Below are 22,837 nucleotides of genomic sequence, written 5' to 3'. Positions count from 1 at the left end.
CCTATGGGGAAACCAAGTATCCAAAATAAGTTTTAAACAGAACCTAAGTCCTGCATGGCTCCTCGGACCACAGACTTAGGGGAAATTAATACTTAGAGCAACTATTCATAAGTTTTAAACAGAACCTAAATCCTGCATGGCTCCTCGGACCACAGACTTAGGGGAAATTATTACTTAAGGCAACTACTCAAAAAGTTTTGGACAGAACCAAGGCCTTGCATGGTCCTCGGACTCAAGCCTATGAGGAAACCAAGTATCCAAAATAAGTTTTAAACAGAACCTAAGTCCTGCATGGCTCCTCGGACCACAGACTTAGGGGAAATTAATACTTAGGGCAACTATTCATAAGTTGTAAACAGAACCTAAGTCCTGCATGGCTCCTCGGACCACAGACTTAGGGGAAATTATTACTTAAGGCAACTACTCAAAAAGTTTTGGACAGAACCATGCCTATGGGGAAACCAAGTACCCAAAATAAGTTTTAAACAGAACCTAAATCCTGCATGGCTCCTCGGACCACAAACTTAGGGGAAATTAATACTTAGGGCAACTATTCATAAGTTTTAAACAGAACCTAAGTCCTGCATGGTTCCTCGGACCACAGACTTAGGGGAAATTATTACTTATGATAGATTGGGAGATTATTACTTTAAGGAAATCATTTTAATGCATGCGCAGAGCCTAGCACCATCGCAACCCTCAAATGCGCAGCCCAAAAACCCATTTTATTTTGACTGTTTACCTGTATCTACATCGTTGCAAATGTTTAAAAAAGAGCGTTACTGACATACATCCATAGTAAGCAAAACGAACATTTTATATTAATATTCCGAGTACATTAGAAAGAGAGGTCCTTACAAAAGAATGGAAAAATAAGACGACTTTCATTCAAAAAAAAAAAAAAAAAGAGTACAAAGATCAAAAGCCTAAAAGGCTAAACCTTAGCAGGAGGATCTTCTTTCTGCTCGGGCTGAGGAGGAGGAACCTCGATGGTAGAGTCTGGGGCGGAATCCTTCGCCATATCAGGCATAGGGACGGCATCTGGCACCGTCAGATCCTGCTCAGTCGCTGCCTGGGCGCCGTCAGGATTCTCTCGGATCTCCGGAGGGAAGAAGATGTTCTCAGGCAGCCTTAACGCCGAATCTGCAGGAACTCCTGCAGCATCAAGGGCGTAAGCCCATGAGGTGCTGTAGTAATCCCTGTACACCTCAGAGATCTCCTCGGAGAGCCTGGCCTCCGTTTCTTGGACCCCAAGCTGGCGAGCAGCATTCTTTTCAGCCTCCACAGACTCCCGGATCAGCTGAGCCTCCTCTCTAACCCGCCGCAGCTCACTATCGATTTTTTGCAGAGCAGTCTTAAGTTCCAGCACTACCTGCTTTTCGGTGGCGAGGTTGATCTGGGTCAAATGTAGCTCCTTGCGCTGATCCTCCGCCTGGGTCTCGACACTCTTCAGACCAGCCTCAGCGCTTTTACGCTTTTTCTCCGACTCCTTGAACTTCTCAGGAAGTTCAAGATGTTCCTGCTTCAGGGATCCCAAGGTCTTCTCCATCTCCGTCCAGGACTGGACCTCAACCTCAGCCCGACTTCGATCATCCCGACAAAATTCCTCAGCCACAAATATCTGTTGAGTAATCTGTAAACGAAACAAAATCAGTTCAGAATTTGACAGGGTTAAATAAATCAATAAATCAGTAAAAGAATTACTCACCATCGCAAGATCCCTTTTAAGGGATAGGAAAAGCTCAGGTTGAGAGAACCGCCTATAGGCCTCCATATCCCGAGGAAGCAATAAGGGTTGCTCTAAGGCCTCCACCACATACCCTGCTCGGCCCTGATTGTACTCTCGGATCGACGAGTTGTAGGGAATAGCAACCCCCTCCAACTCCAGCTTAGGACTCCACGTGCGCGGGGCAGCACGCACCTCAGCGCGGTTCTCCTCATCCCTACTTTCAGAGGAGTTTGCCCTCTTGCTCCTCTGCCCCTTGGCAGCCTTTTGCTGCTTAGCAGGCCGGGTAACCAACTCACCCTCCTCAGGAATGTCAGCCTGCCTCTTCTTCTTCAGGTCGGGGATCGCTTTGAGGCCAGGATCAGTAGGGACCTGAGGGGCAATAGGAGGCGGGTCCTGGGTTTGCGCTTTGGCAGGCGCCTTCGAGGACTGGCCCTTGCCTCGGCTAGACATCAACTCTCTCAGAGACTTTCCCTTTCCTGCCATGGGCTCTGCCTCTTCGTCTGAAGTATCGTCCGAGCAGATAACGATTGAGGGAACACCAACTGCGGAATGTTGGTCCTGCTCTGCTTCGGGATTAGAAAGCTCCACCAAAAAGTTTTGCTGAATTTCCTCCTCGAAGTAAAACTTGTCTATCTCTTCCTCAAGGGAAAGACGAGATGATTCAGCTTCTTCTTCAACCAAAACAGCAGCGCCAGGCTCGTTTACCAGAGGTAGCTGCTCTGCTAAATAGGGATTTCTGACACCAGGCAACACAACTGGTGGCAGATCGTGTTGAGCTAAGAACCCGTCCTTGGACACGTCAATCCTAGCCAGCCTCGGACTGCCAGCCCTTATAGCGTGACCGATTGCCTGGAAAGCACTGCTCAGAGGTTGATAGCCCAGAACCAGATGGGCCGCACGCAACCGTCCGTCCTCGGAAACATAAATCTCCGACCTAAGAAGATAGTTCAACGCTGGCACGTTCACAAAGTTTATCCAAGGAGCAACGTGAACTCTGTCTGCAAACAACCAAGAAAAGTGGGGTTAATCCATGAAATTTTCCAATTACAAAGAAAGCAAGAAAAATAACCCCTCAATACTAAATCCTTTCCCAGAAAGGACCGATCCTAAAAGCGCCGCACCTGGGTTTCCTGCCCGAGTTGGACAATGAATACCGTCGAACCACTCCCCAGAAGCAATGAGGAAGTCATTCTTCACGGTCTTATTGGATACTGGGAGACAAGAGATCAACCTAACGTCCTCGTTCCGGGATTTAAGATAATACCCATCATCCCCGAGGCGGTGACATTTGTACAGATGAGCCACATCGTGCCAAGTAAAGCCTAGATTTATCCGCTCGTTTAAGACATCTACACAGCCTAGTATCTTGAACATATTCGGGGCACACTGATACGGCGTCAACCTATGGTTGAACAGGTATTCCCTTGTAATCCTACGCATGGGAAGTGTCATCCCTCCCTCTATGAAAGCAATCATGGGGATAATGACTTCTCCCTCACTTCTATCTGTCAATACTCCTTCAAGAGGATAGTACCGCAGCCCAACCCCCGGGGGAATGTGGTATTTAGCCCTAAAGGCCTCCATAGCGGCGGGAGTTTTTACTAATTTTTCGAATCTACCCATCTGAACTGAACTGGGGAAATGAAAGTAAAGACTGAGAAGAAAAGTAGAGTCCGAGGAGGGAATTGAAACAGCGAGAAGAACGAAATATACTGGTACCTTCACAAAACGCCCAGTGGGACGCCTGGGAATCTCTCTTGGACGAAACGCTTCACAAAAAACGGTTACGGTGGCGCAACGGACGCAAGTGTTCTTATATCTCTGGGATTCGATGGAGTTCTCTGGAGTCCTTTGAGGTTTATGAAATACAGATAAAAAGAAGGAACTGAACCACTCTGACGTCTTATATAGCCGGGAGGAGAGAGAAAAGATCACTCCTGCCTAAAAATACGAGAAAAAACGATGGCCGTTCGATCCACGCCACGCCGTTGGATGAAGGGAACATAACGCCTCCAGAAGTTAATGGCCGCGCCTCGTAAATTGTAGCGCGTCAAAAGCAACGATCCGCACGCGCGCCACACGATCTCCTTATTTCCATCCTCTCACAAACATCAAAACCCCGCTTTTCTCCTCGGAAGGAGATAAAAACCGGAGTTTTGAGGGGCTATTGTGGGGCCCGGCCCAAAAATAATGGGCTATTCCACATTCAGGCCCGTCCGAGGAGCGTCTTGTCTGAAGAAAAACCACATATGAAGCATTACTCAATCCCAATAACGCCAAGGAAACCTGTCCGAGGAGTAACTCCTCCTCGGACATCACGAAACCCAGACGAGGAACTCTCCCCAGCCACTTCAGTTCATCCTCCCAACATATAAAATGAATAAAATCCAAAATATCTGATGGAAAGCTACCACCACATTAATTGCACCCCAACCACCCTCTTGGCCGCATTAATGAGGAAAAGACCCCTGAACAGTACCACCTTAGCCTCTGCAACTCACAAGGGGAGTGATGAGGGCGGCTGATGGGACAGGTGCTCCAGTAGATGCTTAGATGATCAACAGGTGTAAGGTTGAGATGAGAGGAGGGGAACTATATAATGTAGTGGAGTCCCTAAAAGAATGGACGGAAAAACTGTATCAGAAACTGAAGAAATAGAATCATACTTGAGAGATCCATTCTTGTGTTTTTATTCTTTTGCAAACAATACTGTCCATGTACCAGACCGAATAGGTTCACTGAGTCTAAATTTTTTGACCCATCCTCTACAAATATTTATTGTGGGTTGCGCTTTGGGCCAAGGCCTGATCAATAGAAGTTGGGCCAGGAAAATCGTGCAACTACATGAAAAATCGTCAAGTGCAACTTAGTAAAATAACTTAGGTGTGAAATATGAATTCTAGTTTACATTTACATTACAATGTTATATAATTGTTTATTTATTTTGTTAATTTCTATTAATATTTTTTTGGTTTAATTTGCTTCTAATATTATATTTTAATCTTGTGCCCCACTCCCACCTTGGGAACTAAAAATTTTGGCTCTGCCAATAGATCTCTATTTTATCCATATGCATCTTTGAATAAAGTCAAAGTGAAAGTGAAAATATCCTTTTGGTTCCTATATTTTTAAAAGTTGTGTGGTTTATTTTGCCATCTAAACATTGATGTGGCTACTAATATTTATACACATCAATATCACATTTAATCTTTTAACATTAGGTATGCTAAAAATGCAAATTGTTTGCCACATATGTATTTTCTGTTAGAGAAATGACAATAGGAACCAAATTAACTGCAACTTAAAAATAACAAGAACCATATTTATTGCTATCAAAATGTAATATTATTACATTTTGACATAAAGTGAAACACAAGATTACAATTTACATATGTAAGCGGTGATCCTTGAAAATAAGTATTAAAACAGAGGGTATGATTTTCAACGTGTGAAATACAATTGCAAAATCAACTTTGAAATATTAAAAAATAATTATTTTTATACCACTTTCTCATATGATGGATCTCATTTTGTACACACTACACACCTTATTTTGTTCCTTCACCATAATGTATCAATCTCATCCATACTCTAGATATCTTATTTTGTATCGTTTGACATCCAAAGTCCTTGAACTGAACGAGGAACCATTTGAAATGCCCACCAAAATGAAGCGCTCTCCATACAAAACCCTAAAAGAGTTTCTACCTAAAAATGGTGTTCGCCACTTCATATAGGGCATGTTTCAATGAGGAATCATCTCAAATACCCAACAATACTAAGGCTTGACCATCCATACAAAACCTTTCTATATTGTTTAAATGCATAGAAATCAGCACCAATGTTCTTATAGATCAAGTTCCAAATATTGTTATCATGTTCCATTTGTGAAAGATAAAGAAAAGAAATCATACTGAAAGTTAATTACTTGAAGAAGAATATATATATATGATGAATAAAATATATTAAGGTGATTTTAGAGTTTCTTTGGTATAAGGATCGGTGAGAGTTTCCACTGTTGAGCAAACATAATAAATTTCATTACATATCACTCAACTTCAAATATCAAACAAAACTGGAAATGAAAAACTTGACAAGCCAACCTGCAGCAATAAAATCAGGCTGATGCCACTTAAAATGCAGCATATGCAAAGAATGGAAGTAATGTGCTTGGCGAGAGAGAAAATTAACTCTCATTTGGCAAAATGAGGCGATCTTGACCTTCCACCAGCTTTGCAGATCGAATCACATCTCCAGTTTTTATCTGTGGAAGAATATCTTTCCCAACAATTGTGTATCTGCATATTGAAACAAGATGCAAAGAACAAATAATAATAATGCAACCATCCATAGGAAACAATTTTTTTGTTCTTTATTAATGAAGGAAACCCAAAGTCATTTCTAAACAAGAAAATTTTTAGGAGTATAAAATCATACCCAAAAACTGAAAATTGACCTTCATCAAATGATAACCCTCCCAAGCCAGCCTACCAAATGCAGTTGCATCACATGATATATGAAAATGTAAGTTTGAAGAAGAACACAAAAAAAAAAAAAAAAGGAATAGTGTCACACCAAGATAGATAATAAATGAAAAACTAATTTCAAAAATCTGCTTTTCATTGTTAGTCTAACAAAAGCCTGAACTTGATTATCAATTTAAACAAAATAGCCAATTGAACTTACATTTCTTTTATCATAAAGATAGAAGAAAAACTGGTATGGTGATGAATAATCCTCAGAGACTTCACTGTGTGCCATTGCAACTGCTCCATATACAGAGAGTGGAAGAACTGGCAATTCTCCATCCTTTTATGCATGGACAAAAAAGAAAAGAAAATGAGAAGAGTTACAAGAAATGTCTCGTTGATATAAGAGATTGACATACCTGCACATTTAATGTTGTTCTGTACAATGGCTCGAATTGCCCAGATGGCATTATCTCTAAAGGAACATTATAACCGTTCTTATCAAGTCCACTGTCTGAGAGAACAGCTTGGTCAGTACAGTTAAGTTTTGCCCCATCATATGCCCCATCAATTACCTGAAGAATTGTCAATTGATCATGTGTTCTTTTCAGAGAGCATTTACAGCCTATCAATTTCAAACGTACAGACACCAAAAAGATATTGGAAAAGATTAAACTTCATAGGCACTAGCATAAACAGACTTTGTATTCAAGTGAGACCAGCATAAGGCTAGTAGAATTCCGATCAATTAAACTTCTCTTTGTTTGTCAAACATATCCTTAATAGGCTGTATCCCCGCAAGCTTGTTAGATCTTCATACTTCACATCCATCCATATTTTTTTTAAATATTTTTATATGGGAGGAAAGAATTCTCAATTAGATGTGAAGCTAGGAACCATGAAAAACGTAATCCTTCTGCAAGGTATTATATCATTTTGCCAAATTAATCTGATTTCAAGATGAATCAAGAAGTTATATTTACTGCCACTCTGCCAGAGTAGGATACTGTAAACAGTAAAAGAGGATGGTTAAGACATTGACTACGCAAGAATAAGCCTTGAAGACAAAAATCTTCCATTCAGAAGCCACTTCTGGTCACCCTTAAAAATTATGAATATAGGAGATGAAACCAAATGTGTAGGCGTAAAGAATTAAAGACCAAGAAAAAAGGATCACAAGTCAAAATTCAAAATATATATATATAAATTTCCCAAGGGTGAAGTGAGGTTCAACTACCTTACCAGTTTTGCAAAATTCCCTGCCGTTAATGGTGCTGAGTATCCATCCACAACAACCTGAATATACAGGTTTATGATCAGTTAACATTGAATTTTTTATAATTAGTAGCCAACATCCACTTAACAACATGCTATGCACCCAACTGGCCAATTCCGTATTGGTTCTGATAGTAAGAGCCTCAGTCCAAGCACCATTTTGTATCACAACCCAAAAAATTAGAGACTTTCTTACAATCTTACCAGTAAGAGAGAGAATCATAGTCATAACTATACATACAAATTGGTAAATTAAGAAGCTGACCAATTAAACATTTCAGACTGTGCAACAAAAACGTAAAAGGACATTTCGTGAGTATCCCACAAACTAGCTCAGTTGGCAATCAATGGAACAGCAGACATTAATGCTGTTCCAGTGTTTGAGATGTCCCACGTAGGCATGCACACACTTCACAGACATACACACACTGAAAGAATCACTATCAATCCCAAACCCTTAAATCAATACTCCAAAGACAATGCAAATGTCATGCATCTGGTTCAGAACAGATCAATGCACAAATTATTCGTACTATGATACCTCTGTTTTCTAGGCATAATTAAAGTGTATAGCCACCAGAGTTTGCAGCTCATGCATAATGTTAAGAACATCATAAACAATTTCAACAATGGAAGAGGAAACGGTTTCAACCAGCTGTTTCCTATGCCAAACATTTAAAAAAAAAAAAAAAAAAAAACCAACTTTTGAAGACCAATATGTCATTCTCTTATTAAGTACTGTTTAACAGATTCCAGCTTTTCTGATTATTGTATAACATCTTTCACAGAGAACTCTGACTTGAGGCGCTGATTGGTTGTTCAGAACAAAGACTCAACAGCAAAGGTTAATGTGACTATGTTAAGCCCCTCAATGGAGACCAAAAATTAACAGATAACAAAAAGAATATTAACTAAAAGTTATTGATTTATTTACAATAAAGGAAATAATGATAATTATAGTAGTGGTAACAATGGTAACTCTTCTTTTGCAAGGCAGAAATGGTGAATCTCATAACCAAAAAAAGCATGAGATTGCCAGATTCCACAAAACAATCAACTTAAACCAAGTATTAGAATTATGGTTAAATGATTAAATTCACAATTTCCTGACAGTTTAAGCTTTTAGGAGAATCTATAATTTATCATAATATCAGAGCAAGAGGTTCTAAGTTCAATCCTTGTATTCACTTCACCTCCCATTTAAAATGTTAAAAATCTCACGTGTTAGTTTATCACCAAGAAATGTTTACATCCTTAAAATATAAATTGAAGTCATATAACAACAATATGCAAGATTTCATGATACATTTATTTCATCCTTCTGAAAATGTAACATTTGGCATACCTGAATTGTAGCAGTCTTTCTTAGTTCACCACCAGCTGCTGGAGAAAATGTTGAACCATCTCCTTTCTCAATTGTAAATTCAACAATTCCTCTCCCAGTAAGCCTATAGATCCAAAAGAAACATTAATTTCCTGTTCAAGTATCAAATATACCAATGCAAAGTCTACTTATCGGACAATCTCAAAAAACTTTCCAACTATAAGACCTAGAAGAATGATGAGGAAAACAAAGATAGACTCATCTCATATCCCAAAACAAATAGACTGGTACAATTTTCATGGGATGTCCAAACAACCGATAAATATTTCAATACATTATACATACTATAACTTTTCTTTGCATAAAGTTTTAGTGTATGGATATCTGCTTATAAGAGACAACAGGTAGAAAAGAACTACTTCAAAAAATCAGAACTAGTCACTAATATAACCAGCTAAAAAAGAAAACATGTAAACCACTTCAAACCCAAAATGTCCTCATTAACAAAATTATTCATGATTAGTACAAAGAAAAAAAAAGATTTAATTCCATTCAAATAATGGGTTTGGAAAAGAATTCTAACTAAATAATCAGATCTGCCATGAATTTTCCTTTGCTTTAATTTATTACTGTGGATTCAAATATTAAAAATGAAAAATAAAAAAATAAAAAATAAAATAAAAGAAAGAGAGGATCTTCCTAGTATTACATCAGAATTTCTCTGACTCCTATCTTTTTTGTGATTCATTTATTAGTCCCTCATCAAGGTAGTTAGGAAATATCAGCCAAAGATCTCTGGAAAAGACTGACCTTGGATAATTCAAGTATTGCTTGGGCAATAAAAATGACAAGCCTGGAGCCTGTTACAAACAATACCAAGTTGAGGGTTCAAAATGCTTATATGCTGATTGCAACATAAGTGCTATGATAAAGAACACGGGTAGGAAAATAAGAATAAAAGAGGAACAAAAGATAATCAGGACAAACCCTAGGTTCACCACCTAGAATCTGCCTTCAAGCCCTAGGCACTACTACCAAACAAAAGAGGAGGATATTCTAAACTCATAAAATTCTTATTCAAAATCATACCCAGCTTTCATGATTACAAGAGCACTACTTTGATAGGGCTTAGAGATTATACCAATATGAAAAATACCTAATTAAATCCTTTAAAACCCTCAACATTAAAGCTAAACTCAAAATTCAAAAACAGAAATAATTTCAAACGCAAAATATTAATTGATTTTGGTGCTTCTTGCATCATGCTATTACACACAATACAGAAAAAATATCATCAGCCTTTCAGTCAAAAACATTGCAGGTTTCCAATAGCATGAAAGCAGCAACAATTTGAGGAAAATAGGTCAAGTGTCATGCTGTGCTTTCCGTGATGCATCCATTGATGATCCGACATATATATTGTACCCAGATTAAGAGTTAGAAAAGGAATGTATATCTATTGATGAGTTTGGTTACCTGTAACAACTCTATCTCTGCAACTGTATCAAGTGAAGATGCAAGGCCGACTGATACTTTATCTGGGTCCTTATCTTTTATAGATTCAAGAAGGGCTTGCAATCCACCCTGGAAAACCAAAGGAACTTCAATAATATTTTGGTAGGTTCTGCAGTGAACCATAACAACCAAGTTTTTCAAGTTGTTATTAATAAACCAAGGTCATCAAGAAAATTCATCCGTAAGAAGAGATAAGATATGTGAATTGAGATGCAGTACTGTACAATTGGAGCCTTTCTTTTTACCCCTCCTTTCTTTCTATCTTTCTTTTTCCAGTTTTCTTTCTTCTGGGCAATTAGGAAACTGAAAATACCATGTATTATATCACATTCCAGAGATGCATAAACAATTAAAGAACCTTTTTACCGTCCAATAATTGGACTCTAACGTTTGGCTATGCTGTGTAGCCAAAGGAACTCCTACTTCAAAAAAACTGATTCAAATGTTAGTTATAGATAATAAAAATTTTTGTTTTGATAATAGATCAACCCACACTGTTATTCTAGATGCTATATATGAGTTCTGAGAAAAGCAAGAAATAAAATATTGTGCTGGCAGCCTTCTCATAAAATTTCTTTCTTCATAAGGACATACACATACCTTCCCATCAATAAGTGATGCATACAATGTGGAGCCCTTTTCCTTCAGGTTTGTTGGTAAACTTGCCAAAATAGAATCCTTTTCATCCACTGCTATCTGAAAGTAGGACACAATGAACAAGTAAAAATCAGAAGAAATCAGATTAGGGTAAGTGCGTAATATACAGATAAATGAACAGAAAAAAACAAGCAAATAACAATAACAAGTGCTTAAACTATGCAAACTCAAAAAGGAAAGTATAAGATGAAGCTATAAAAACTCAAAAGAGGAAATCATATGATGGGGAATGAGGGAAATGACACCATGCTATACAGTATAAATTACAAACATTTAACTTACAAGTTGCAAAGTAAATGTAAAGCTAAAAAGAGAATCAGATTCAATACACAACTAAATAAAACAGTAGTTGCAGCCATGCCACAGAGAGAGGGGGGGGGGGGGGGGGGGGATATTCTCAAAAAACTTTATTCGAGTGAAAGAGCAGAAAGCAATGCAGGAGGAACTTTATAAAACAAACACATTAAAAGTGGTATTGAAAAAAATCCCCTTTTTTTATATTTAGACCTATCGAATGACTTCTCTTAACTTTTGGATGGTAGCAAAGCTTAGTTAAGATTGCTTCCCTTCTATAAAGAAATGAACTTCCCCTGCCTCCCCAAAAAACAGGAAATAAATACCTTTAAAGCTTTCTTCACATTCCCCTCCATGGTCCCAAATGGCTTTCTCTGTGGAATTCTCAGCAGGTATGAGATATCCTCCAAAGATTCCTAGAAGCAGAGGCAAGATGGTCTGCAAACTGATTATTACCTTTAAAGTTAACAGAGGATAGAAATTAGTTCAATCATCAACAGTAACCTGTATGGTCTTCATGCTTGTATTTGCAGGGATAGCCTTCCTTAAAGCAAGTTCTCCTGTTCTTGGAACCTTGGTATCTGGAGAATAAAGAACTGCTGTTGCAGGAGATATAGACAAAGAGTCCCAACCAACCAAAGGGAGGGGAGAAGAAATTTGAATAGACAAAAGGATCACAGCAATCAGACTCTCAAGCTTCTTAATTCCATGTCTGCAAATTGACAAGTAAAAGTTGGTTGGAAAATCATGCCAGTCTGCCAGCTCCTGCATGAGTGACAACCCATTTCAGAAAGTGGGAAGACTCCCAGAAGGCATCATAATTATCATCTTTTCTCCTGATTAATAGCCATTTTAGTCTTGTCAGTACCTAAGGTGGCTACAACTGAGAAGGTTGAATTACTCAGATGATTTGACACTCCTCATCGTTAAAAGTAGAATGGATGACTGCAGAAAATAGCATTAATTTGAGAACTTGCAAATCAGTAGAGTTAACAAATCAACTGGATGCAATAATGCATATCACTCCAGTGTGTACACATTACTTTGCTACCATAGTGTGGCATACTGCATGGTGTTTCTCACCATATATTTTAATAAAAATCCATCAAGTAAAATCCTCTGCATTGTCTATGTTTAAAAAAAAACACAGCAACTAATCTGTGGATTGTTAAATCTATTAGCGAATTGGTGTTGTATCTGTCGATGTAATGGGAATCTGTGCGCCACCTCCTACTTCATTGTGATGTAGTCCATGCTTTGTGGGTGGATATGCTTCAGATATTTGGGATTTATTGGGTTATGCCAGGCTTTGTTGCGAGTTTATTATTTTGTTGGAGGAATTGGTGTAGGAAGCATGGATCAGATATTTGGAACATGGTTTTGGGCTGTTTGATGTGGAATGTATGTAATGAGCAGAACCATCGCTTGTTTGAAGACACCAAAAACTCATTGGATCAACTAAAAGCATTGTGCCTGCGCACTCATTTTGAATAGTCAAGGTGTCGGGGTTCCTCAGATTGTTCATCCATTATAGAGTTCCTTGTTTCTCTTAGACTAGCCATTTTATTTTTGTACTTTTGTTTTCATTGTTCCTTTGTGTTCTTCGTCATGAACTCAAAGATTTTATTATTTTTTATCAATAAAACTGCTGCACTAGTTACCTATCAAAAAAAAAAAAAAACTCAGCAACTAATCAATTAAAACACTCAGCCAAACAAACAAACAAAAAAAAAATTGAATCGATCGATTTCCTATAAATTAAACACTCGTTTTGGATTTAAGAATTTGGATAAAGAGGCTTGGACTTTGGAATTTTGGCTTTCAATCCTTTATTATTGCTCGTGTAAGATCTGTGTGTCTTTGGCTAGCTTATTTGCTGCTAGCTCATCTTTTAGTAAATAAGCTAGCAGAAAATTTGACAGTTACATTGGGAGAGGGGGGTTTTGAACCGTGGATGTCTTTGTGCTAGTTGAGCTACAAGACTCTTGGCAGCAACAAAGAACTTAGCCAAATGCATTCTCAAATTTTTTTGGTTTTAATGGACACATGGCCAAAGAAGAGAGACTTGTTAGTTAATATTTCAACTTTGAATAATTGATAGACGGAAAGTGTTATCCCAATTACCTGATTCTATGGTATTTAGTACTAAACACTCTCTCCTTCCTTCACAACTCTAAACCTTATGCGTAGTTAAAGCCTCATTAAAAAATTAGACTTTGTGGTCTAAGATCCTTATCTGCTTCCATACATCCTCAAATCCAAATGCAACATAATCATATCTATTATATTCATTGCATCAGCAATTCTTATATAAAATAAAATGAAAAAAGATTCATTACATCAGCCAGATAAGCCAATGCTTGTAAATTGCCATGTGTGTTTGGCAGCCAATTATAAGCTAGCTTTTTGCTTAAATTCTCCACTAATTTCAGGTCTCACACCACCTTTTGTCTTAGCCTTATTTCAAATAATATAAGTTTCAGCTTTTTAAAAATAAGCTACTGAAAATATGTAATTCCTGAACTAGACGATAGAATGTCCAGAAAATGAACACAGTCAGCCTAAAACGGAAACCCCAAAAAAAAAAAACATAAACTTAAGACCAAAAGAAGTATAATGCAATCACTAAAACAGCATTTTTTTTATATAAACAAAGCTGAAATTCCAATAAATCACAATTGAAATTAAGAGAATGTTGAAACCCAGAAAGCATTATCACTAAAGAATGTATATTTGAGCAGAATCAAAACCGACCTCTGAACGAGTTTTCTTGGACAAGCAATGAATTCTGGGGCGGGCTGGTCTTGCTGGGTTTTTGCTAGGCATTTGATTAGAGCAAAATACGAATTGCGTAGGGAGAAAACTTAGTTTTGGAAATGAGGGAGTGATGGATACATTGAGAGAGTGCTTGTAAGAAATAATGGCGGAAGATAGAGGAAACGCCATGAATGGAAGTTGGAAGTTGCAGAAAGATTTTGGCGCGCCTCATCTACAAAGTCTTATCTGTTAACGTTTTGATTGGTTTTGTATGGTTGCTGGAAGTCAAATTACTAGAATAGCCTGACTTTTATATTTATTTATTGATTTCACAGTAGATTAAAGTGAAGACAATGTCCACCCTATTCATCAAAAATAAAAAATAAAAAGTCCGACCGTTTAGTGATTTTTTAACAAAATAAAAAATTAAAAAAGAGCATATGATCTCTCGATTTGTGGTTCCAAATTAGCAAAATAAAAAAAAATAAAAAAATCTTTCCTAGTTGAATAAGAAATCTTCACCTATATCAAAAATTAATTTATGCTAAGTGTAAGGACACGATTATTTAACGACCCAAGAATGACATTGGGCTCGTATGTAAAGAGCCCTAACAATATGATTTGTAGAGAAGTGGGCTTGAAAGGCAGGGCCTTGATCACCGGTCAGCGATTTAGTCGTGATTTTTATGGGAGCTTTTACATGGTTGGAGTTGGCTTGACTAGCTAAGCATTCCATTGGTATGAGTTGTAGGATTTAGGTCCTCGGATTTCGTCCGAGGAGCCTAGTATCCTTCCCCTTCTCCCTTTTCGTAGGATTTTTTCCTCCTTCCTTCGGGGGTCCTCTTCCCCTTCGTTCTCTCCCCCTTTTATACTAGTGATCACTTCCCTTTTAGTGTTCACGTGCCAGTTTCACTTTCTGGGGCGCAGACCTGTCCTATCGATCCATACCTAGAGTGGTTGGAGGTGGTTGGGAAAGTTAAATAGCATGGTTTGGAGTATGGACCTGTCAGATGCAGGATTGTGTACTACTATGTTGGCAGCTTTCTCCCTTGTCCTGCTCATGTACTGAGTTTGTCCTTTTCTTCGGGTGTTTTGTAAGGTGCTGAGCATAAGATCGTCCTCGGCCATATCCTTGTGCCTCTTTTGGGCTTTCCTTATGCGTCCTCGGCAATAACTCTCATCGGCTTAGGCCTTGGGCCCTAATGTAGAGTGGGCCTGGACCACGAATTCTCTGGCCCAGAGGCTCGAGTCCGAGGACCATGGAAGGCTTTAGTTCTGTCCAAAACTTGTATTGTTTCTTCTAAGTAGTTGGTTTCCCCAGAGGCTTGAGTCCGAGGACCATGCAAGGCCTTGGTTCTGTCCAAAACTTGTATTGTTTCTTCTAAGTAGTTGGTTTCCCCAGAGGCTTGAGTCCGAGGACCATGCAAGGCCTTGATTCTGTCCAAAACTGGTATTGTTTCTTCTAAGTAATTGGTTTCCCCAGAGGCTTGAGTCCGAGGACCGTGCAAGGCCTTAGTTTTGTCCAAAACTCGTATTGTTTCTTCTAAATAGTTGGTTTCCCCAGAGGCTCGAGTCCGAGGACCATGCAAGGCCTTAGTTCTGTCCAAAACTCGTATTGTTTCTTCTAAGTAGTTGGTTTCCCCAGAGGCTTGAGTCCGAGGACCATGCAAGGCCTTGGTTCTGTCCAAAACTCGTATTGTTTCTTCTAAGTAGTTGGTTTCCCCAGAGGCTTGAGTTCGAGGACCATGCAAGGCCTTGGTGCTGTCCAAAACTCGTATTGTTTCTTCTAAGTAGTTGGTTTCCCCAGAGGCTTGAGTACCCCAGAGGCTCGAGTCCGAGGACCATGCAAGGCCTTGGTTCTGTCCAAAACTGGTATTGTTTCTTCTAAGTAGTTGGTTTCCCCAGAAGCTCGAGTCCGAGGACCATGCAAGGCCTTGGTTCTGTCCAAAACTCATATTGTTTCTTCTAAGTAGTTGGTTTCCCCAGAGGCTCGAGTCCGAGGACCATGCAAGGACTTAGTTGTGTCCAAAACTTGTATTGTTTCTTCTAAGTAGTTGGTTTCTCCAGAGGCTTGAGTCCGAGGACCATGCAAGGCCTTGGTTCTGTCCAAAACTTGTATTGTTTCTTCTAAGTAGTTGGTTTCCCCAAAGGCTTGAGTCCGAGGACCATGCAAGGCCTTGGTTTTGTCCAAAACTTGTATTGTTTCTTCTAAGTAGTTGGTTTCCCCAGAGGCTCGAGTCCGAGGACCATGGAAGGCCTTGGTTCTGTCCAAAACTTGTATTGTTTCTTCTAAGTAGTTGGTTTCCCCAGAGGTTTGAGTTCGAGGACCATGCAAGACCTTGGTTCTGTCCAAAACTTGTATTGTTTCTTTTAAGTAGTTGGTTTCCCCGGAGGCTTGAGTCCGAGGACCATGCAAGACCTTAGTTCTGTCCAAAACTGGTATTGTTTCTTCTAAGTAGTTGGTTTCCCCAGAGGCTTGAGTCCGAGGACCATGTAAGGCCTTAGTTCTGTCCAAAACTCATATTGTTTCTTCTAAATAGCTGGTTTCCCCAGAGGCTCGAGTCCGAGGACCATGCAAGGCCTTAGTTTTGTCCAAAACTCGTATTGTTTCTTCTAAATAGTTGGTTTCCCCAGAGGCTCGAGTCCGAGGACCATGCAAGACCTTAGTTCTATCCAAAACTCTTATTGTTTCTTCTAAGTAGTTGGTTTCCCCAGAGGCTTGAGTCCGAGGACCATGCAAGGCCTTGGTTCTGTCCAAAACTCGTATTGTTTCTTCTAAGTAGTTGGTTTCCCCAGAGGCTTAAGTTCGAGGACCATGCAAGGCCTTGGTTCTGTCCAAAACTCGTATTGTTTCTTCTAAGTAGTTGGTTTCCCCAGAGGATTGAGTACCCCAAAGGCTTGAGTCCGAGGACCATGCAAGGCCTTGGTTCTGTCCAAAACTTGTATTGTTTCTTCTAAGTAGTTGGTTTCCCCAAAGGCTCGAGTCCGAGGACCATGCAAGGCCTTGATTTTGTCCAAAACTCGTATTGTTTCTTCTAAGTAGTTGGTTTCCCCAGAGGCTTGAGTCCGAGGACCATGCAAGGCCTTGGTTCTGTCCAAAACTCGTATTGTTTCTTCTAAGTAGTTGGTTTCCCCAGAGGCTAGAGTCCGAGGACCATGCAAGACCTTGATTCTGTCCAAAACTCGTATTGTTTCTTCTAAGTAGTTGGTTTCCCAGAGGCTTGAGTCCGAGAACCATGCAAGGCCTTGGTTCTGTCCAAAACTTGTATTGTTTCTTCTAAGTAGTTGGTTTCCCTAGAGGCTTGAGTCCGAGGACCATGCAAGGCCTTGGTTCTGTCCAAAACTTGTATTGTTTCTTCTAAGTAGTTGGTTTATCCAGAGGCTTGAGTCCGAGAACCATGCAAGGCCTTGATTTTGTCCAAAACTTGTATTCATATATTTATTTATTTGCTTATTTATTTATTTTTCGAAGATTAGCCCCTCGACCAAGGTAGGGAGAGTTAGCTTGATGTTGGAAACCTCTAGAGCTGTCCGTGCCATTGGCACTGCGAGGCGTAGCCCCTAGCGGAAATTTATGTCGAAGCAACAACAGCGTGTCGCTGGAAATGGAGGAGCCTTCGCAGACCTTTGCTTGACGGAGGCTTAACTCCATCGCCACCTGTGCCAACGCGCAAGCCTTCCCACAGACGGCGCCAATTGTAAGGACACGATTATTTAACGACCCAAGAATGACATTGGGCTCGTATGTAAAGGGCCCTAACAATATGATTTGTAGAGAAGTGGACTTGAAAGGCAGGGCCTTGGTCACCAGTCAGCGATTTAGTCGTGATTTTTATGGGAGCTTTTACATGGTTGGAGTTGGCTTGACTGGCTAAGCATTCCATTGGTATGGGTTGTAGGATTTAGGTCCTCGGATTTCGTCCGAGGAGCCTAGTATCCTTCCCCTTTTCCCTTTTCGTAGGATTTTTTCCTCCTTCCCTCGGGGGTCCTCTTCCCCTTCGTTCTCTCCCCCTTTTATACTAGTGATCACTTCCCTTTTAGTGTTCACGTGCCAGTTTCACTTTCTGGGGCGCAGACCTATCCTTTCGATCCATACCTAGTGTGGTTGGAGGTGGTTGGGAAAGTTAAATAGCATGGTTTGGAGAATGGGCCTGTCAGATGCAGGATTGTGTACTACTATGTTGGCAGCTTTCTCCCTTGTCCTGCTCCTGTACTGAGTTTGTCCTTTTCTTCGGGTGTTTTGTAAGGTGCTGAGCATAAGATCGTCCTCGGCCATATCCTTGTGCCTCTTTTGGGCTTTCCTTATGCGTCCTCGGCAATAGCTCTCCTCGACTTAGGCCTTGGGCCCTAATGTAGAGTGGACCTGGGCCACGAATTCTCTGGCCCCACACTAAGTATAGCTACTTTTTAGTCCTATTTCATGTATTTTGTAACATTTTATTTTCTTTTTGCATGGCTCAAGAGTTCATGTTGAGTGTTGTTTTGAAAGTATGGTTGGATTTATTTAAACTTTTTTCCAAGGACCATATCATGGACTTTGCTAAATGGGTTATGCCGGTAGGACACTTGAAAAATCTGAGAATACATTAAACAAGTCACGTGCAAGCCATTTTCACAATTTGCCAATTTGTATTTATGGGTTTTCAAGTATATTTTATAGATGAGTAAGGATCTGTTTGGATAGAACTTATTTTGCTGAAACTGAAAACTTATTGCTGAAAACACTGTAGCAATTAAGTGGAAAAAATGCAGATGAAAAAAACCAAACGCGGGTACTGTAGCGGAACTAAAAACACTGTTGCATATAAATTGCTACAGTGTTTTCAGCAATAAGTTTTCAGTTTCAGCAAAATAAGTTCTATCCAAACAGACCCTAAGACATAAAATTATTTCTATTTTGATACAAAAAATAAAAATTAATTATTTTTAAACTTTTATTTAGGTGGAAGGTTGAATGAATCAATTCATTAAAATTTTTGCTTCGGTGGATGGTTAAATGAATACTTATGCCCCTTTGAAAGAAAAGTGAGAAATTAACTTGCCAATTACCAATGGATATGCCTGGTGTTTCTCAGCTTGTATCTTCCCATGCATTATTCTGGATCATGTTCTTGCAGAAGGATGCATAGTAGACATTGCCAATATTTTATATTCATAATAGCTCTATCTATTCATTATTGGACTAGATCCACTCCATGCCTCTTATTGACCAAGTATAGTTGACTGCCTATTTTTGCATTAGGAGCCAAAGGCTAAACCCTTACTGCACTTCATGCCAAGATAGCTAGTATCCTAGGAATGTTTAAAGGAGACATTGTTTTCAATGTTTAAGATCTGGTTTAAAACTCTAATGCCTCATTATCAACTTCCCTAAACATGTTCACCTAAATCGGGTATCAATCATATATTGCCACAGTTTTGAGATCAAGAAATACCCATTTGTAATTGTATCAATCATGAAAAAAAAAAAAAAGTTTCATTTTGTAGAGTCTAACCAACTCTGATATGGTGCTTCACTATATAGGACATGTAGCATCAATAAAAATATAACTTAAGAACTCACTAACCTACTCATTATCAATCACCTGATGCAGCACGTGATGCACCCTGATGCAGCAGCTGATGCACCCTGATGCAGCACCTGATGCAGCGACTAATGCAACACTAATGCAGCAGCTGATGCACCCTGATGCAGCACCTGATGCACTCTGATGCAGCACCTGATGCAGCGACTAATGCAGCACTGATGCACCCCCTGATGCAGCAGCTGATGCACCCTGATGCAGCACCTGATGCACTCTGATGCAGCACCTGATGCAGCGACTAATGCAGCCCTGATGCAGAACCAGAAAAACAACCACAAGACATAGAACTTGCTTCAATGATATATATATATATATATATATATATATATATATATATATATGCCATGACTTCTTCTTGCCAAACATGAACGACCATCATCAAAGTTTACCACAAATAACAATGCATAACTATAAAAAATACAAAAAAGATAGCTAAAAGAGGCATTAGGAAAACATATATAAATATACCCAAAAGTTGACATAGAAATGATAAATTTTGTCTTACATACACAGCCATGGTAAGCTTTAGTTTCTACCAATAAAAAAAAGAAAAGAAAAACAATGGTCCAACAAGTACAACGCTGAAAATACGATTACTACACCAAGCCCGTGTTCCTATCGAGACAATTTTCTTTCCTTCAGTCAAAATGGAATTTAAGGTGCCTTTGGTACTCTTTTTCTAGCCACTTCAGTTGGATATCCTTGTCATCGCCAAGGGCAGGAAACATGTGCCTACCCCACTCTTTTTCCATGAAGTAGATGGTGCTAAACAGATGAAGGTAATGCCCCCAGTACACCCCTGGAAGACTCAACACCATGTCCAAAATGGCTTTAACCTGAGTAGTTGTTGTGGAAGCAATATCCTTACGTGTACTTCCACTTCTACTCTCAACAATCACATTTGAGATGCTCTTCAAAGAGTCGGACATCTCTTGCGCAACTGAATGCCTTTTTTTTTTTTTTTTTTCTTGTACATTGGCTTGAAAAGGTGGACACTGGTTGCCAAGCCTTTCCCCTTACTCACTGCTGGTTCTGCCCTCGACAATGATGGACCTTCAACCTCCATTGCATCAACATTCACAAACGGTTCACATTGGGGGTCAACAAATTCTGTGCTATCAGCAGAGTCCCCAGAACCTTCGGTGGTTTCCTTTGGTAATTGACCGCTCGTGCAGAACGCATTTTTCCCTGTTGCAACCGTGTCTCCATACATGATGTTTAGGTAGTCACGATTCGGCAAACCTTTATTTTTAAAGGTTTTTGCAAGGGGACATACCTACGTGTGGACAACCAATAATTAGAACACAATAATATAGTTGTGGACAATAAAGAATTTCATAATTATGTAACGTGAACTAACCGCAATCTTTCGAGTCCACCACTCATCAGGGGCCTCAAGCATCCCAGTTCCCGGGTCATAATCCAACCTAGTCTCATTGTCAAAACACTGGTTATAATCCCTCCACCCTTTTTTCAAATGATCCCATTTGTTCTTAATCTGAAGTGGAGTCACCACTTTTCCCATGTTACCCAACTGTTCAATCACGTTGTCAACCCCCAGTTTGGTCAGAAATCCTCCTTTCCTCTGGCCGGCTAGGACTTGAGCAGCACATAATTGACAAAAGGTTTGTAGTTCCTTAGAGTCTTTCCAGTCAGCTCTCTGATCATTACTACCACCATCCTTCAATTTCTCCTTAACCATTTTTCCTAGAACTTCCTTCTACATTCATTAACGCATTTCAACAAGCAGTCCGTGTGCATAATCATAACTAGTTAGGCAAAATGAAAACTAAACTCACACATATATCCAAATACAACAAAGGTTTACACGGAGGATCAAAGAACCTACTTTCATACTGTCTTGGAAAACACATAAAAAAAAAACGCACAAACATTGAACACAAACAAATCATATAAAACCACGGATTGATGAAATGCCTCATTGACACATTTCAACAAGTAGTTCATGTGCATAATCATAATCAATTAGGCAAAATGAAAACTAAACTCACACGTATATCCAAATACAACAAAAGGTTTACACGGAGGATCAAAGAACCTACTTTCATACTGTCTTGGAAAACACAAAAAAAAAGGGACTAACATTGAACATAAACAGATCAGAGAATCACACAGATCAGAGAAAACAATATAACTGCACCAACAGATCAGAGAGCATTTTAATTTTAATGACTCTTACTGGTGAATGCGGAGACCCACAGCGGCGACAACGGTGTCCACAGCGGAGAGGAGATTCACTCGAGTGAAGGAAGAACAAGGGGGAGTGGTTTAGAGAGGTTTGGCTAATGGGTTTTTGAGTTCCTTTCCTTCTCTGTTTTGATGGTTTTGTGGTTTGTGGGTAGGTGCAAAGCATTGAAGACGACTCGGACAGAGCAACAACCAGCATTGAAGGCATTGAACCAAGGTAGTTGAGAGAGAGAAGAAAAGAAAGCTTTTAGGTTTGTGAGAGATAGAAGAAAATAGCCGTTGCGTACCGTTTTGTGATGGGCATCAGAACAGCTTCATTTTGTTCACACAGTACGCTCACAAAACAATGAACAAGACGCGCAAGGATGAACAGGACGCGCAAGACCGGTTTTTTAATTAAACGGTGCGTATCTGTGATGAGAATGAAGAGAGCTGGTCCATGAACAGTACTGACTAGAGGAGTTTAATGAAACGGTGTGTTGCGAATGATTTTTTGCGTTTCCCAGCTTCAGCTTTGCGCGTTTCTCCTCAGCTGGCGTTTCCCGTTTCCACATTTTGTTGCGTGGGTCCCAGCAATTTATAACAAACGTAAACGCAAACGTGGTTAAACGTGGATCCAAACATTGCCTAAATTACAAAGTTAGTTCTTATCATTTACATCATATGTCAATTTGATCTCTAACCATTTTAGTGCGATGTCAATTTAATCCCTGTTATTATCCCTTGGATGGAAAAAATTGATGTGTCAAATAGAATAATAATAAAATAAAAAAATCATACTACAGTAATTGCCAACTGTACTGCCACATCAAATTTTTAAAAAATCCAAATTAAAATATTGACGTGTGAGTCTAAAATCCCTAAACTCCCTCAACATTTCTAGCCATTCTACATAAATTACAATGTTGGATCCAAACTAATGGTTATTAACACTCAAGTAACAGTATGTATTACATTATTAAAAAAAAAAAAAAAAACTTTAATTCAGCCCACCACCTAAAATCTTCTTATGCTAAGAATATCA

The 22,837-nt window shown here is 39.4% G+C and overlaps 2 protein-coding genes across 6 annotated transcripts; both read right to left on the bottom strand.

The window, feature by feature from the left end:
• Positions 1-5,653: 5,653 nt before the first annotated feature.
• Positions 5,654-14,270, bottom strand: LOC126694930 (peptidyl-prolyl cis-trans isomerase CYP37, chloroplastic). Of its 5 annotated transcripts, XM_050391484.1 has the most exons (14): positions 14,018-14,166; positions 12,132-12,208; positions 11,953-12,028; positions 11,768-11,844; positions 11,590-11,679; positions 10,913-11,008; positions 10,274-10,381; positions 9,608-9,657; positions 8,819-8,921; positions 7,441-7,494; positions 6,618-6,773; positions 6,416-6,538; positions 6,167-6,216; positions 5,654-6,027 (listed from the first exon to the last, which is right to left on the bottom strand). In XM_050391484.1, the coding sequence occupies exons 4-14, from the start codon at positions 11,780-11,782 to the stop codon at positions 5,916-5,918; spliced, it is 957 nt and encodes a 318-aa protein (XP_050247441.1). In that variant the 5' UTR covers positions 11,783-11,844; positions 11,953-12,028; positions 12,132-12,208; positions 14,018-14,166; the 3' UTR covers positions 5,654-5,915. The 5 variants fall into 5 exon arrangements, 4 of the variants coding, with proteins under 4 accessions (XP_050247441.1, XP_050247439.1, XP_050247438.1 ...); XR_007645937.1 differs by lacking the exon at positions 12,132-12,208 and having other exon boundaries at positions 5,654-5,744; positions 5,833-6,027; positions 11,768-12,028; positions 14,018-14,269; XM_050391482.1 differs by lacking the exon at positions 12,132-12,208 and having other exon boundaries at positions 14,018-14,270.
• A 5,403-nt stretch (positions 14,271-19,673) lies between these two features.
• LOC126696007 (L10-interacting MYB domain-containing protein-like) lies at positions 19,674-21,307 on the bottom strand. The gene is made up of 4 exons (XM_050392796.1): positions 20,966-21,307; positions 20,630-20,881; positions 20,278-20,516; positions 19,674-19,854 (listed from the first exon to the last, which is right to left on the bottom strand). The coding sequence occupies exons 1-4, from the start codon at positions 21,305-21,307 to the stop codon at positions 19,674-19,676; spliced, it is 1,014 nt and encodes a 337-aa protein (XP_050248753.1).
• Positions 21,308-22,837: the final 1,530 nt, after the last annotated feature.

The sequence above is a fragment of the Quercus robur genome, chromosome 8 (genome assembly GCF_932294415.1).
Source record: "Quercus robur chromosome 8, dhQueRobu3.1, whole genome shotgun sequence".
Lineage (NCBI taxonomy): Eukaryota > Viridiplantae > Streptophyta > Magnoliopsida > Fagales > Fagaceae > Quercus > Quercus robur.
The sequence above is the reverse complement of the archived record's forward strand: the minus strand, read 5'-3'. Positions and strand labels throughout refer to the sequence as shown.